Source organism: Balaenoptera physalus (assembly GCF_965194825.1).
Source record: "Balaenoptera physalus genome assembly, chromosome: 1".
Lineage (NCBI taxonomy): Eukaryota > Metazoa > Chordata > Mammalia > Artiodactyla > Balaenopteridae > Balaenoptera > Balaenoptera physalus.
The window spans coordinates 117,307,620-117,325,834 of NC_138882.1; the positions used below are offsets into that span (position 1 = coordinate 117,307,620).

At 39.3% G+C, this 18,215-nt stretch overlaps 1 protein-coding gene and 1 long non-coding RNA gene across 7 annotated transcripts in view; both read right to left on the reverse strand.

Moving 5' to 3' along the window:
- The window catches only part of ZNF326 (zinc finger protein 326), a 37,102-nt gene extending 36,827 nt beyond the window's left edge, over positions 1-275 (reverse strand). For 2 of the 6 annotated variants that reach the window (XM_082450933.1, XM_082450932.1), the window contains exon 1: positions 102-267. Coding sequence is in view for 3 of the 6 variants with exons in the window: in XM_082450930.1 (XP_082307056.1) it covers positions 102-117 (16 nt within the window). In the remaining 3 variants the exon portion in view is untranslated. Of the gene's footprint in view, positions 1-101 lie in introns of all 6 variants that reach the window. The other 4 variants (XM_082450930.1, XM_082450929.1, XM_082450931.1 and 1 more) reach the window with 4 other exon arrangements.
- Positions 1-18,215, reverse strand: part of LOC309636632 — a 505,650-nt gene that overhangs the window by 368,250 nt on the left and 119,185 nt on the right. The window lies entirely within an intron of this gene.

Consider the following 18,215-nt stretch of genomic DNA (forward strand, 5'->3'; position numbering starts at 1 on the left):
AGAACAAAGCCCACACGGCCATCTTGAGACGGTAAACAGACCCCCGGGGCAGGCCACCCCGCCTCCCGCCGCCGCGGCGACCAGCCAGAGGCCGCGCTTACCGTCCTCGAAGTCCATGGCGGAGGCTCGGGGCCGACGGCCTCGGCGGCGCTGGGCTGAGCTGTGACGGGAGGCGAGCACCCGTGACCCGCGGTTACACACAGCCAGTCAACGCGATCAAGAACGGCGCTACCGGCCCAGGAGCCGCAGGCCACAGCGAGGCTGGGAGGCGGGGCCGGCCGGCGCTGCCAACCGTCACAGCGCGGCCTGCGATTGGCTGGCGCGGGCTGGTGGGCGGGCCCTCGAGTGGGGGCGGGAAGCAGGTCAGCTGTCACGCTCCCAGGTGCTGACCCTCTCGGAGCGGACGAGGGGTAAGGAAGGTGGAAAAAAAAAGGAGCCCCAACGACTGGCCGGGGTCGTGAGAAAGAGAGCTGGGTGTTCTGGAAGGTCTGGCTGCGGCCCGCCATGTTTGATTCTGGCAAGAGCGAAAGGATCTGGTTGGAATATCTTCCTCCTGCCCGAACTAATATATTATACCACGTGCCGACATTTTGCTTTTTATTGGCTGGTGATGACTGATCAGAAAATGTTAAAATCCTTATGGAGTTTCTGTCGTGGAGACGCAGAATTCCAGGACGTTTTTAGAACTCTGTGAGCAGAGGAGAACAGATTGCTAAATAGGAAACAATTATGAGTATGATCCAACACAGGCCATGATCAAGTTCTGAGTTTCAAGGTGCAAAATAAAAATGTTGTAAAAGTTAACAGGGAAGATTTGTGGCAGGAGTCATCCAGAACTTGAAGAACAACAACGGGCAAACACACATACATATTAGCATTGTATTATTGTCACTTTGGAAATAGTGTTGGGGACAGTGGGCAAAGTCATTCACCCACAAGGCAATGTGGAAAAAAATAACAGTTAGGTCATTCTAACCCTGGAGCAGCTTGAACTCCAGGTTAGAAAACATTTTTTTCATAGCGCAAATGTTGTCAACAATGAGTTGATCACAGGATAGGAAATCATGAATCAAGCCCTTTGCCCTTCTTTGGGGTCCAAGCAATTGTGGGAACCAAGTTCCGAGAATGCAGCCCCTAGAAACAGGACTGAAGGAAAAGCTCACAGGTATACTATGTTGCATTACTGTAGCCCCAAATCTGGGCAGGGCACGGTTTCTTCCTCATCACTTTCCTTCTCCACCCTGATTGATTCACCCAGTTCTCCACCCTTTTATTGTTTTCTTCTTTTTTTTTTTTTTTTTCCTCCTATACATGTTTTCTATTCACCGGAGTAGAACATGTTGAAAACTGAACTCATAATTTCCTTCCTCAAACCTGTTCATCCTCCTTTATTCTTTCATCTGTGTTTGTGGCGTCATGAGCAACCACCCACTACTAATCCCAGCCAGAAGCCTGCAACTCATCCAGGCTACTCCCATTCTCCCATCCTCAATCCGTACTGAAGTCTCTCACCTGCTTATTACCTCCTAAAATGTCTTAAATTTGCCCCCTGCTCTCCAACTCACTGCACTACCTGAGTTAGACTCTCATTATCTCTCTCCCAAACTATTGCCATAGCTTCCTAAATAATTCTCAGGCTCCTCAGGGCCGCTGTGATCTAAAGGCAAATCTGAACATATCATGCGTCTCTATCACGGATTAGGTGAAGGCAAAGCTCCTTAACACAGAGCACATCCAGCAGGGTCTAGCCACTGCCTGACCTGCCATCTTCCTACATTTCTCCCTCCTCCTCTCTCCCCTACTCTTTCCCTTTTGATTGGCAATTTTAAGCTACTCGCAGTTCCCAAAACACCCCAATGCTTTTTCATGCCACTGAACTTTTGCTTAGGTTTTTCCCTCTGTTTGGAACACCCCCAGTTAACCCTACTCATCCTCAAAACACAGTTCAGAATTTATTTCCTCTAAAAAACCCTCCCACATCCCACCCCCGCCCCCTAGACCAGTACTTCTCAAATATTAATGAGCATATGATTCACATTCAGTCAGTCTGGGTTGGAGCCGGAGAGTCTGCATTTCTCACAAGTTTCCAAGAGATGTTGCTGCTGGCAGTCAAACTAGACTTGGAATAGCAAGGCCCTGGGCCCTGGGCGCTATTAAAAGCCCCTCCTCTGAGTTCCCTGGACCAACCTCTGCTCCAGCACTATCTTCCTTGCATCAGATACTGTTTGGCTTCATGTCTCTCCACATTAAAAGCCCTTTGAGATTAGACCTAAGTCTTCTTTGTATCCTAAGTGCCAAGCACGTAAGTTTAACAATTAAAACTGAGCTCTCCCTGAGGTTTTTAACTTTTTTTCTTGTTATCAAGGCAAAGGAATGATTTTGTAATCTGAGGTCTTCAGGTCTTGGCATAAGTGAAAGGAAATAAACATTGGGTCACTATTTGTATTTGTGTATCGTGTGCACGCACGCGTATGTACGCGTGCGCGCGCGCGCACACACACACACACACACACACACACACCTACCTTACTCCCCTGAAAGAGAAAACTGCCAGACAAGGAACTCCTAACTCCAGAAGAAACCTGACCTCAGCACAGACGCCTGGAGAGCCAGAATACACGTGTCTCTTCCCTCCTTCCTTCCTCCTTCCCAAATAGGAAGTGTTCTTGAAGAGGCAGGTGGCAGTACCTGAGACACCACGTAATACTTGAGAGACTATCACATCATCCCCTAATTCACTTATGGAATGAATATTGGATAAGCACCAACTATGTGCCAAACATCCTTTTCTTCATTGTTATCTCTTTCCTGCCCCCCAGGGTCTGTACTTTGCTAGGCTCAGATTTTTACCCTGAGGGGCCAACGTTTTGTACAAAGTCTTATATCATTTCATCCTCCACATATTTCGCAAGAGGTGGAAGGTTGGTAAACACCAGACCGGGAGAGTCTCTTGGAAAATAAAAGAGAACAGGGTTTTTTAAGTGCAGAGGTTAAAGGATGTGTGGGCTGAGGCCAAGGAAAGATTGCAGGGAGAAGGAGGAAGTGAGGAGACATGCCCAAGACCTGATCCTGAGGGAGCTGTCAGAGGAGCCCCACCATCTCGCTCCCCAGAACCTGAGAAGAGCTAGGTGAGCAGACTTCCTCAGGACGCAGGGACCTTTGCCCTTCATCTCCTAACCCTCCACCTACATACTTTCTGCCCCAGCAACACAGGACCATCTGCTGTTCCCCGAGCAAGTCATGTAGTTTCACGTTTCTATGCCTTTGCTTATCTTGTTCTCTCTGCTTCTATGATGTTTCCTCCCCTCCTCTGCCATTCTTCAAGGTTCAATATCAATGTTACCTCTTTTTAAACCCCTCCCTAACTCTTAGTCAAAATCCCCTTCCCTCTATGTTACCTTAATAGCAGTTATCACAGTTGAATTTTTGTTATAGTTAGTTAGTTACTTCTTTGTCTAGCTACTTTTTCATACTCTTTGGGTATGGAGACCCTTCTTTGCACCCCTTTATAAGGCCTATGTGTAGCACATTGTCACTATATATTAAAGGAGAGGCTCATTAGCCAATTAGCCACTGAAGAAAAGATTCAGACAAATTGGATGTCCAGAGCTTCATCCAAAACCACAGCATCCTACAATTTATTTTGGAGAGTAAGTGACAGTGGAGTTACAAAAGGGAGTCCTAATTTCACAATGTTTTCCTAATTAGCTCCAAATAATTCTTCCTCCCTATATTCTTTAAGGAATTCACAAATACTTGCAAAAGTCAAGAACTAAGAATTACTATCTTATAGCAAAGCAGCTAAACTCAATATAAACAAAGTAATTCCTACTGAGGGCTCTGAGGACTTATCAAGGAGATCTGGTTACAGAACCACAACAGTGGAAATCCGCTGAAAGCAACTGGTATGACAGCACTAAATGGATGTGTTTTATACGTATGGGAAGATATCTCTCCCTGATTTTCATATACGACTTTGAAAAGATGCAAGAGTCTCTAAAAGCTAAAAGGAATAGCAATTAAAATAATAAGCAACCGTTATAAAGCCCTATATATTAATAAATGTTCCAAAGCACTTTACATGTATTCACTCATTTTATCTGCCCAGTAACTCTATGATGTAGGTACCATTATGGCCACTACTTTAGAAAACTGAGACCCAGAGAGGTGAAGTTGCTTGCCCAAGGTCACGCCCCTAAAAGAAGAGTAGAGATGTTTCAAACCCAGGCAGCCAGGTTCCAGAGCCCAAGCTTCGGAAGTGCCTATGCTTGTCTACTGAGTAGCCGTGATATGCTAGGAATTTGGTGGACACTTTACATGCCTTATTTCGAATCCTAACAAGAAAGATAGGCTATATCCTTTTCCAAATAAGACAAATTAAAAAGAAAGTTATTCATCCAAGAACACTTAACGAGTAATTGCTGGTTCTATATTTTTAAAAAAAAATTTTGGAGGTATAGTTGATGTGCAATATTATATAAACTGGTTTCATATTCAGGATAAATATTATATAGTCATGCTTGGCTCTACTGGTGTATGGATTCAACCTTGTAGATCCAGCATCATCATCAGGGGCTTCAGGTTAAAAAGGGGGCGTGGGAAGGGGTTTGCTAACCTATCATTTGCATAATTGCACATAATGTGGTCAAAGAAACTGCATACCAAAAGAAGTGATCATGAAGGCTTTAGAGATTCCTCACTTTGTTCTATGCTTTAGGCCTTCCTCAGATTAGAAAAACTCCATTAGTTTCATATGCATTTCCTCCCCCCAAAAATGGAGGTAAAATTTTAAATGCAAAAGTGCTTTCAGAACGTAATAATTACCTCCCTTCCTTAGGTACATATTATATAAAGTTCACATTTCTAGAAAATGAGGTTTATGCCCTTATAGGGGCTCAATTAAACCTCTGAATTATTGCCACTCATTTTATCTATTAATGTGTTATAATCCATCATAAATTTTAATTTCCTAAGTAAATTGAGAGCAAGCTGTCTGTGACATCTGTCAACCCCACTGATGGCCAGAATTGATTTGGTGGATCTGCCCTGCTGGAAAGGTGTCCTCTTTCTTCCTGGCTCTGCCACATGTGTCTGTCCCAAAGCTGCATGCTTCATTGAAGAGGATGATTTTCCTAGATAGAGGAGGACAAGGATCTATAAGGAGTCAGGTTCTTCTGCTGGAATATTCAAGGCATGTTAAGTAGGTTATCCTGCCTGGGATAGATAATGAGCCACCTGAAGGTGGAGATTTCATCTTTATGTCTCCAGCCCCCTAGCACAATACCCCTGGCACATGGTAGACTCTAAAATGTTTGTGGAATAAATAAAAAGGAAACAGACCCACAGTCAGATCCAGTATTAAGATAGATTCAATTCTACATTAAGGCGACACATATTAATAAAAATACAGACATGCAAAATTCAAACTTGCACACATACAATTTAACTCCCTTCTTTAGAGTCCTTACCCAAACACATAGTTTACAAACAGAAAAAAGGCACAATCCTGGGAGAGCCAGTAGAGGGCACCACACACCAAATATAGTCAAAATTCGGCTGCAGAAATTGAGCACATGTTCTAGATACTGCTGGTCTGAGTGTTCCAAATAGAAACAGGGTAGAGAATATTCCTGTGGGCTGGTGCGCTACAGGTACCTGAATTTCTATTCTGGTTTAATTGTGGATTTAAATTTCCCTGTTTGCCTCATTTCACTAGGTTTCATTTTTAGAGATGACTTCTAAAGGATGAATCAAAGGATGAAAAAAATTATTATAATGGTATATTTGAAAAGCAGGATATGAAATTGTGTATGGAATCTGACAAGAGCAATGTCAATAATTTTTTTAAAAGACAAAGTATGAAAATAAACTGGAAAGAAAAATCCCAAAACATGAACAGTGATTCTTTGTGTGATGACTTTTTGTATGCACAGAGACATACCTATTTGTTCTCCTATATTCTCCAAATTTCTTGAGCACTTCTATAAAGTATATAGTTTACACAAAACAATTTGTAATATTTATTAATAATTAGTGTTTATAAAAATTTCTCCTTAGCCAAATGTTGTATTTCATTTCCATAGTAGATATAGTTACTGTTAGGGGTAGGGAAAGGAGCAGCTATTTTCCACTTAAGTAAGTGGTCCTCAAGCCTGTCTCTACTCTAGAATCATCTGGGCACTTTTAATAAGTTCCAGTATCTAGGCCTCACTTTGGAGATTCTGATTTAATGATGAATCTAAAACTGTCACCAATGTTGATTTTCAAGACACTCGTAAGAGATGCTATTGGAATAAGTTCCCTTCTGTTTTAGTAACTTGTATTTCTCAAGGAGATGTTGAATTTAGAAAAGAAACTTTATAGATTGAGTAACCACACATTAGCAGATCGATCCCTGTGTGTGAAATGGTATAACAACTACACCCTGAATCAGGGTTGGTACAGACACATATACATCTTTCAGCTCTAAAATCTGGCTTGGTTCCAATATTCCCTCTAATCACCCTGCAGCCCTTGGGAGGCAATTAGCTAATGACAGTAAAGGCTTTTAAACTGAAACATGTATAATGCTAAACACAGGAAACACACAAAGGATTTCACTGACTGCCAATATTTCTCAACCTGAGACAGCTGATGCATCTTTCAGCCAGGTTTCCTTCTGCAACTGAAATCTTCCTAATCTTTATTTCTACAGAGTTCTCTTTTTTAAATGCCTTTCCTACAAATCAAAGACCTAAGAAGATTACCCCTTTATTCTCTCAGAAGTAAGGTTCCTGCCTCAACAAAACACCACATAGTAGTATGGTTTGGTGTGAATGATGTTTAGGCAGTTGATGGGTTTGCTTGGATCAGTAAAGGCAAAAGAGGTCATACTGGGTGGTCCAGTATTAGTCCTGACACCACCCTACACATCATCTTTGGCTTTAAAGCAAATGATTTGTGCACATGGTAATAAATCAAGTAGTATAAAAGAACTTCAGGGAAAAGCTATAGCCTTTCCTCTTTTCCTTGCTTAGTTAGCTCCAATCCCCTCTACAGAGGAAAACTGGTTTTATCTGGAGTGAGATCATTCAGTCTTCACTTCCAGTGCATTCTATATCTCTCTTCTTGGATTACCAACTTTAGTCAATGTCAGTCAATTTCACAGTATGAAAATCAGAATGTATCTCGTACTACTCTTCCCTTCCCAATGTTTAACAGCAGTATTTCCTCTATTGGAACTAAACGTTTACATTTTTTAAAAACAAATTTATTTATTTTAGGCTGCGTTGGGTCTTCATTGGTGCATATCGGCTTTCTCTAGTTGTGGCGAGCAGGGGCTACTCTTCATTGCAGCATGCGGGCTTCTCATTGCAGTGGCTTCTCTTGTTGTGGAGCATGGGCTCTAGGCACGTGGGCTTCAGTAGTTGTGGCACGTGGGTTCAGTAGTTGTGGCTTGCAGGCTCTAGAGCACAGGCTCAGTAGTTGTGGCACATGGGTTTAGTTGCTCTGCAGCATGTGGGATCTTCCCGGACCAGGGATCAAACCCATGTCCCCTGCATTGGCAGGTGGATTCTTAACCACTGCGCCACCAGGGAAGTCCTAAACGTTTACATTTTTAAACAAGGACTCAAATTTCTATTTTTTAATAGTGTATCTATGGATTTCCTCTATAAAATGAAGGTATTGATCCCCCTTCCCGTTCCTCCACTTTTCCTTTCCCCTTTTTTTTTTGTCAGCAACATGTAACCACTAACAAAATTGTTAATATTTACATTCAGTGCTGCAATCATGAAAAATTCTTTCCTACTTTATCTATAGGTTGACTTTAGAAGTTAATAACCTATATACTTCCTTCCCAAGGGGTCAGTATGAAAAGGTGGGAGCAAGGGGAAACTTTACATTGGAGAAACCTGGCAAACATTACCTCAACCAGGTTATCAAGGTCAGAAAGAGTGATAAGTCACGTTGATAGTATGTAGCCTTGATTTGATGTGACAAAAACAGCACTTGACCTTTGTGGTCTTCTCCTCAAAACCCGTAACACCAGTCTAATCATAAGAAAAACACCACACAAATCCCAAATAAGGGACATTGTACAAAATACCTGACCAGTACTCCTCAAACTCATTAAGGTCGTCAAGAACAAAGAAAGTCTGACAAACTATTACAGCCAAGAGGAGCCTAAGGAGACACGATGACTAAATGTAATGTGGTATCCTGGATGGGATCTTGGAACAGAAGAAGACATTAGATAAAAACTAAAGAAATCTGCATAAAGTACGGATTTTACTTAATGATAATGGATCAGTACTCGTTCATTAATCATAACAAATGGATGATACTTATATAAGATGTTAATAATAGGGGAACTCTGTAGTGTCTTTATAATTTTTCTATAAATCTAAAACTGTTCTAAAAAATAAAGTTTAATAAAACATAATAAACAATGGAAGCAAGCCAATATACTGCATGTATTTTATTATGATCAATATAAGCACTGTTCAGTGTTATATGCTAGGATGACATTTTCCATGGACCCAATGTTATATCCCCCGGGTCTCTCAAATGCGGCTATTGCTAGCATCAAGGGCAAATGGATCACTTTTTCTTACAGTCTATTAACTGCTTATATTCATGCCTAGTTGTAGTTTACTTCATATGTGGTCTGTGAATTTGTTATTCTAAATATGTTTTTTCTCAAGATTCTAATTGTCACTTTATCTTGTGTATTCTAGCCTGTGGCATTTTCTGCCAATTCAACCATTAATCCTCCCCTTTCACTTTTTATCTTTCAGAAATTAGTTGAAATCTCCAGTCCATGGGCTTCTACCCATTCCAATCACATATGTTTGGGGGATACTTGTTTACTTTTATTTCAATGGAGTCATGGGGGGAAGTAGGTTCGTATAGGCTTACTCTCCTGTCTTAAAAGAGAAACTTACTTTACCTTTCATACAGTTTCATCAGTCCTTACTAAGAGCATACTAGCTGAGCTCTGGCTCAAAGAAACGAAAAGCATGTGGAGTCTGGCCAATATGCAGTCCTTAAGGAGAAATAAGTAGTCTTCCTGCCACCAGATATTTCTAGAAGCACGTTACTATGATCAATCCAATCCTCTTGTATTTGTTTTTAAAGAAACACGTGATCGTAGGAAAAGGAGATATTTTAAAAGAAAGGTGCCTGGATCTTTTTTAGCACACCCCTACAAAAAGCACATGCTGCCATGCATTGTCTTACATGAGGCAAAGAATTACAGAAGAGACTCATAGTTGTCAAGTCTTGAAAGGCATTGGAGATCATCTAGCTCTAACCCAACACCCTGACTTTTCAGATGAGGAAAAGAAGGCCTAATGAAGTTTAGGTACTTATCTAAGGTCACTCAGCTAGTAAATAGAAGCAATAAGACTAAAAAATGAGTAAGCCTAATCCAAGGAGCTTTCTGACACACCCCTCACCCTGAGTCTTGAATAGCTGTTTTCCAAGTGCTTCTCTACAATCCCCTCCCCTCCAACCACATCTTTTTCGGAACTCTAAACAGAGGTACAGAAAGAAGGGCAGGATGTAGTGGGAGGAGAAGAGGATTGCAGCTGGGAAGGGGTCTGTCCCTGCTTTTTTTCCAGCAATCTACCTGCCCTGGCTGGGATCAGTGAACAAAACGTACTAACTCTGGAGATATATCCTTCCCCCTCTACTCCCTTTCTTACCCCAAAACTGCCTTGGAGAAGGAGGATACAGATGGCACGATCTGGCCCTAGTTGTTTTAACAAAACATGTGCCTACCCCTAGGAATTAATGATCACTTTCACAAGAGGTAGTGGGTGTTCCTATTTACATAGTACACCAGTCTCCCCAAAGTTTTCTTTTCATCTATGTTCCTGCCAATATGAATTACTAAGGGAAGAAAGGTCATAATTTTATGACATTTAGTTTGGTAATTAATATGAGGCAAAAGGAATTTTTTTCACACCCTTTAATTTCTTTGTTGTTTTTTGATTCAGGAAACTGACAAGGAGAAAAAAAATTTTCATAGTACATTTGACTGTTTATTTAATTTTTAAAGCACAAAGTGATGAGAAAGAGGTCTTACTCCACGTCCTACGATTGTCTTCTATTACTCTACTCAGACATTTTCCCTCAGGGCAACTGTTAGAGAACCTCTGGAGGATGGAACTGGAGCACCTATTAACAAATGAAAACTGCATTCACAGAAAGATAGACAAAATGAAAAGGGAGAGGACTATGTACCAGATGAAGGAACAACATAAAACCCCAGAAAAACAACTAAATGAAGTGGAGAGAGGCAACCTTCCAGAAAAAGAATTCAGAATAATGATAGTGAAGATGATCCAGGACCTTGGAAAAAGAATGGAGACAAAGATCGAGAAGATGCAAGAAATGTTTAACAAAGACCTAGAAGAATTAAAGAACAAACAAACAGAGATGAACAATACAATAACTGAAATGAAAAATACACTAGAAGGAATCAATAGCAGAATAACTGAGGTAGAAGAATGGATAAGTGACCTGGAAGACAGAATGGTGGAATTCATTGCTGTGGAACAGAATAAAGAAAAAAGAATGAAAAGAAATAAATACAGCCTAAGAGACCCCTGGGACAATATTAAATGCACCAACATTCACATTATAGGGGTCCCAGAAGGAGAAGAGAGAGAGAAAGGACCCAGGAAAACATTTGAAGAGATTATAGTCGAAAACTTCCCTAACATGGGAAAGGAAATAGGCAGCCAAGTCCAGGAAGCGCAGAGAGTCCCAAGCAGGGTAAACCCAAGGAGAAAAACGCCAAGACACACAGTAATCAAACTGGCAAAAACTGAAGACAAAGAAAAATAATTAAAAGCAACAAGGGAAAAACGACAAATAACATACAAGGGAACTCCCATAAGGTTAACAGCTGATTTCTCAGCAGAAACTCTACAAGCCAGAAGCGAGTGGCATGATATACTTAAAGTGATGAAAGGGAAGAACCTACAACCAAGATTACTCTACCCGGCAAGGATCTCATTCAGATTCGAAGGAGAAATCAAAAGCTTTACAGACAAGCAAAAGCTAAGAGAATTCAGCACCACCAAACCAGCTCTACAACAAATGCTAAAGGAACATCTCTAAGTGGGAAATACAAGAGAAGGAAAGGACCTACAAAAACAAACCCAAAACAATTTAAAAAATAGTAATAAGATAATCACCTTGCGTGTAAATGGATTAAATGCTCCAACCAAAAGACACAGGCTCGCTGAATGGATACAAAAACAAGACCCATATATATGCTGTCTACAAGAGATTCACTTCAGACCTAGGGACACATATACACCGAAAGTGAGGGGATGGAAAAAGATACACCATGCAAATGGAAATCAAAAGAAAGTTGGAGTAGCAATACTCATATCAGATAAAATAGACCTTAAAATAAAGAATGTTACAAGGACACTGCATAAGGATTAAGGGATCAATCCTTACATAATGATTAAGGGATCAATCCTTACATAATGATTAAGAGAAGGACACTACATAATGATTAAGGGATCAATCCAAGAAGAAGATTGTTATTACAATTATAATTGTTAATTGTAATTGTAATTGTTATAATTGTAATTGTTATTAAAATTATAAATATATATGCGCCCAGCAGAGGAGCATCTCAATACATAAGGCAAATGCTAACAGCTATAAAAGAAGAAACCGACAGTAACACAATAATAGTGGGGGGCTTTAACACCTCACTTACACCAATGGACAGATCATCCAGACAGAAAATTAATAAGGAAACACAAGCTTTAAATGACACAATAGACCAGATAGATTTAATTGATATTTATAGGACATTCCATCCAAAAACAGCAGATTACACTTTCTTCTCAAGTGCACATGGAACATTCTCCAGGATAGATCACATCTTGGGTCACAAATCAAGCCTTGGTAAATTTAAGAAAATTGAAATCATATCAAGCATCTTTTCTGACCACAATGCTATGAGATTAGAAATAAATTACAGGGGGAAAAAATGTAAAAATCACAAACACATCAAGGCTAAACAATACATTACTCAATAACCAAGAGATCACTAAAGAAATCAAAGGGGAAATCAAAAAATACCTAGAGGGGCTTCCCTGGTGGCGCAGTGGTTGAGAATCTGCCTGCCAATGCAGGGAACACGGGTTCGAGCCCTGGTCTGGGAAGATCCCTCATGCCGCGGAGCAACTAGGCCTGTGAGCCACAATTACTGAGCCTGCGTGTCTGGAGCCTGTGCTCCGCAACAAGAGAGGCAGCGACAGTGAGAGGCCCGTGCACCGCGATGAAGAGTGGCCCCCACTTGCCGCAACTAGAGAAAGCCCTCGCACAGAAACGAAGACCCAACACAGCCATAAATAAACAAACAAACAAAAAAAAATACCTAGAGACAAATGACAATGAAAACACGATGATCCAAAACATATGGGATGCAGCAAAAGCAGTTCTAAGAGGGAAGTTTATAGCAATACAATCTTACCTCAAGAAACAAGAAAAATCTCAAATAAATAATCTAAACTTACACCTGAAGGAACTAGAGAAAGAAAAACAAACAAAACCCAAAGTTAGCAGAGGAAAGAAATCAAAAAGATCAGAGCAGAAATAAATGAAATAGAAACAAAGAAAACAATAGCAAAGATCAATAAAACTAAAAGATGGTTCTTTGAGAAGATAAAAAAAATTGATGAACCACTAGCCAAACTCATCAAGAAAAACACGGAGAGGACTCGAATCAATAAAATTAGAAATGAAAAAGGAGAAGTTACAACAGGACACCGCAGAAATACAAAGCATCCTAAGAGACCACTACAAGCAACTCTGCCAATAGAATGGACAACCTGGAAGAAATGAACAAATTCTTAGAAAGGTATAATGTTCCAAGACTGAACCAGGAAGAAATAAATAGAAAATATGAACAGACCAATCACAAGTAATGAAATTGAAACTGTGATTAAAAATCTTCCAACAAACAAAAGTCCAGGACCAGATGGCTTCATAGGTGAATTCTATCAAACATTTAAAAAAGAGCTATCACCCATCCTTCTCAAACTCTTCCAAAAAATTGCAGAGGAAGGAACACTCCCAAACTTATTCTATGAGGCCACCATCACCCTGATAGCAAAACCAGACAAAGATGTCACAAAAAAAGAAAATTACAGACCAATATCACTGATGAATACAGATGCAAAAATCCTCAACAAAATACTAGCCAACAGAATCCAACAACACACCATGATCATGTGGGATTTATCCCAGGGATGCAAGGATTCTTCAGTATATGCAAATCAATCAATGTGACACACCATATTAACAAAGTGAAGAATAAAAACCATATGATCATCTCAATAGATGCAGAAAAAGCTTTTGACAAAATTCAACACTGATTTGTGATAAAAACTCTCCAGAAAGTGGGCATAGAGGGAACCTACCTCAACATAACAAAGATCATATACAACAAACCCACAGCAAACATCATTCTCAATGGTGAAAAACTGAAAGCATTTCCTCTAAGATCAGGAACATGACAAGGATGTCCACTCTCACCAACATAGTTTTGGAAGTCCTAGCCACGGCAATCAGAGTAGAAAAAGAAATAAAAGGAATACAAGCTGGAAAAGAAGAAGTAAAACTGTCACTGTTTGCAGATGACATGATACTATACATAGATAATCCTAAATATGCCACCAGAAAACTACTAGAGCTAATCAATGAATTAGGTAAAGTTGCAGGATACAAGATTAATGCACAGAAATCTCTTGCATTCTGATACACTAACAACGAAAAATCTGAAAGAGAAATTAAGGAAACACTCCCATTCACCACTGCAACAAAAAGAATAAAATACCTAGGAATAAACCTACCTAAGGAGGTAAAAGACCTGTACTCAGAAAACTATAAGACACTGATGAAAGAAATCAAAGATGACACAAACAGATGGAGAGATATACCATGTACTTGGATTGGAAGAATCAATATTGTGAAAATGACTATACTACCCAAAGCAATCTATAGATTCAGTGCAATCCCTATCAAATTACCAATGGCATTTTTTACAGAACAAGAACAAAAAATCTGCAGTTTCGTATGGAGACACAAAAGACCCCAAATAGCCAAAGCAATCTTGAGGGAAAAAAACAGAGCTGGAGGAATCAGACTCCCTGACTTCAGACTATACTACAAAGCTACAGTAATCAGGACAGCATAGTATTGGCGCAAAAACAGAAACGTAGATCAATGAAACAAGATAGAAAGCCCAGAGATAAACCCAGGCACCTATGGTCAACTAATCTATGACAAAGGAGGCCAGAATATACAATGAAGCAAAGACAGCCTCTTCAATAAGTGGTGCTGGGAAAACTGGACAGCTACATGTAAAAGAATGAAATTAGAACACTCCCTAACACCATACACAAAGTAAACTCAAAATGGATTAAAGACCTAAATTTAATACCAGACACTATAAAACTCTTAGAGGAAAACACAGGAAGAACACTCTTTGACATAAATCACACCAAGATCTTTTATGACTCACATCCTAGAATAATGGAAATAAAAACAAAAATAAACAAATGGGACCTAATGAAACGTAAAAGCTTTTGCACAGCAAAGGAAACTATAAACAAGACGAAAAGACTTTCTCCCATTTCTCTCAGAATGGGAGAAAATATTTGCAAACGAATCAAGAGACAAAGGATTAATCTCCCAAATATATAAACAGCTCATGCAGCTCAGTATTAAAAAAACAAACAACCCAATCCAAAAATGGGCAGAAGACCTAAATAGACATTTCTCCAAAGGAGACATACAGATGGCCAAGAGGCACATGAAAAGCTGCTCAACATCACTAATTATTAGAGAAATGCAAATCAAAACTAAAATGAGGTATCACCTCACACCAGTTAGAATGGGCATCATCAGAAAATCTACAAACAACAAATGCTGGAGACGGTGTGGAGGCAAGGGAACCCTCTTGCACTGTTGGTGGGAATGTAAATTGATACAGCCACTATGGAGAACAGTATGGAGGTTCCTTAAAAAACTAAAAATAGAATTACCATATGACCCAGCAATCTCACTACTGGGCATATACCCAGAGAAAATCATAATTCAAAAAGACACATGCACCCCAATGTTCATTGCAGCACTATTTACAGTAGCCAGGTCATGGAAGCAACCTACATGCCCATCGACAGATGAATGGATAAAGAAGATGTGGTACATATATACCATGGAATATTACTCAGCCATAAAAAGGAACGAAATTGGTTCATTTGTAGAGACGTGGATGGACCTAGAGACTGTCATACAGAGTGAAGTAAGTCAGAAAGAGAAAAACAAATATCGTATATTAACGCATATATGTGGAACCTAGAAAAATGGTACAGATGAACCGGTTTGCAGGACAGAAATTGAGACACAGATGTAGAGAACAAACGTATGGACACCAAGGTGGGAAAGCAGGGTGGGGGTGGTGGCGTGATGAATTGGGAGATTGGGATTGACATGTATACACTAATATGTATAAAATAGATAACTAATAAGAACCTCATGTATTAAAAATAAATTAAATTTTTAAAAAAGATGCAGATCTGAGGAAAAATGAATTTTATTTTGGATCCATGACATTATGGGGAATAGGCCAGGGAAATGCAGAACTGAAACTTGACAAAAGTTTTAGAGTAATTTAGCTAGAGGGGATTGCTGAGATTAGCAAAGCAAATGCTGTTTCTCAAGAGAGATGAAGGGCCTATTCTCCCACTGTTATTGAGAGCAGAAACTAAAACTAAGATCTTCTTTGTATAATAAAAGTGTCATTTCAAAATTAAGTGACAGATAGTGTTTGAGGGTCTAGAGTGGAAGCACAAACAAGCTACTCAAAAGCTAATTTACCTGTAGAGATTGGTCTCTTTGAACCTTCAATAAACTTTGGGCTGTTTTAAACTTACTCAAAGTCATTGTCAACCTTAAATAATCAAAATCTACATACAAATTCTTATTCTTTAATCCTCTTGCAAACCAGGCAGATTTGTCAACCTCAGCCTACAGGCACACTCGGGTGGAGCTGGGCACCTGTTGCTGCCTTTAAATGACTCCAGTTTACTGCCACATTTGAGTGTTTCAGCTGTGTGATCCACCTTGCCCCTGTAGGTATTTGAGTTTGCAGTTCTTGGTCTAGTGGTACTATGTCAGCTTTAGTGACAATAATAACAACACAAACAGTAACAATGAGCAGCACTTAGTGCCAGGCCCTGTTCTAAGCATGCCACAGAGATCATTCACTATTTGAGGGAGTTACAGAAAAAAAAAAGCAAACTTGGCACTAATATGCTATCACCATCCCTCTGAATCCCTCATTGAGAATGAGCCGCCCCTCAGTAGGAGCCAGCTCTGTGATGCACTGAGACCTCACTCTGCATGCCTCCATTGAGTCTTATTAATTTATCTGAAAATGAAAGACAGCTGTGACTCAGCAAAATTTCTTATTTATGAGGGACAGCCCTCATCTCCCATGTCAACTTTTCTCTTTCCTTCCAGAGTCTTGTCTTTTGAGCTATACCTTGACAGAGAGATAGAAGGTTCAACACTAGAATCTTCTAATTTTTTACTTAAGAATATTGGCAAATGTGAGTTCAAAAATTACATTTCTACATTGAAAAAAGTATTTTTGAGGCTGAAATGAAATATTTGAAAATCTCAAAGCAGTTTACCCTCAAAATCAATGAATACCTAAATAAGGATGGTGAGACAGTTTTATAAAAGCTATTTAAAAATAAAGACTGTATGGTTGAGATGCAATAGCTGGTTATTATAGACCTATTAATAGCATGGAACATTAATGTTCCATGTGTTAAATATTGGTGTTAAAAGTATTGGGGGACATGTTGGGAAATCAGAACATAGATTGTGCAGTAAATAATCTTAGGGTGCAACAATTTAGATGCATTGTTAAGTTAATGTTATTGATGACATACAATACATCTCTTTTAATGCACCAAAGGAAACTCACAGAATGAGTGAAGTGTGTGTGGTAGTCAAAGCATACAGGCAATATCATCTGGGGTTTGGATCTGCGCTCTGCAGTAAGTTGAATGAACTTGTACCGTTTCTTTATCCATAATGTGGGGATAACAATGGTGACCAATTCACAGGGTAATGGTTGTGAGGATTAAATGAAATAAGCCATTTAGCACAGTACCTGACATAGTAAGCGCTCAATAGATGTTTTTATTATTACTCTTGACAGACTTTTGTAGATTACTCATTTAGGGAAAAAAATCATTCTGATATAAATGTTCATCAGAGATCTGATGTATTCCTTTTTCCCTGCATTTCCCAAGTCACATTTAAAAAAAAAAAAACAGAGTTTCAGATGGCATTTAAATTTCAGAGTCACTGCATGAGGGCCCATAAATACAGCAAATTCTGTTACCCAAGGCAATAAGAAAACGGGGTGTTTCGATTAATACAATACTCTAATCAACACACAGTTAACAATTTCCAAGGAATTGAAATATTGTATGCACTCAATACAAAACCTGCACTAACCACCATTTAATTTCTCTCTCTCTCTTTCTTTCTCTCTCTTTAGATGTTTAAAAAAAAATAATTCATGAACTTTATTTATAGTTAAAAACTTTTGCTCTTTGGAAAACACCATTAAGAAAATAAAAAGGCAAACCACAGACTGGGAGAAAACATTTGCAAAGCACACGTCTGACAAAGGACTTGTATCTAGAATATATAAATAACTCTTACAATGCAAGAGTAAGACCACAACCTAATTATTTTAAATGGGCAACATATTTCAAAAGTTGCCTCATAAAATAAGATCTACAAATGACTAAAAGCCCATGAAAAGACACTCAACACCATTAGTCACCAGGGAAATGCAAATCAAGGCCACAATGATATACTATTACGCCTCCAGTAGAATGGCTAAAATTAGAAAGTATTGGCAAAAATATAGGTAGCTGCAACTCTACCATACTGCTGGTAGGAATGTAAAATGGTACAATGACTTTTGAAAACACTTTGCAGCTTCTTATGAAGTTCACGCCCCAGAAAAATGAAAACATATGTATACACTAGGACTTCTACATGAATGTTCATAGTAACTTTATTCATAACATCCAAAAATTGGAAGCACTTATTCATCAACAAATGAATGGATAAGCAGAATGTGGTATATCCATACAATGAAATACTAC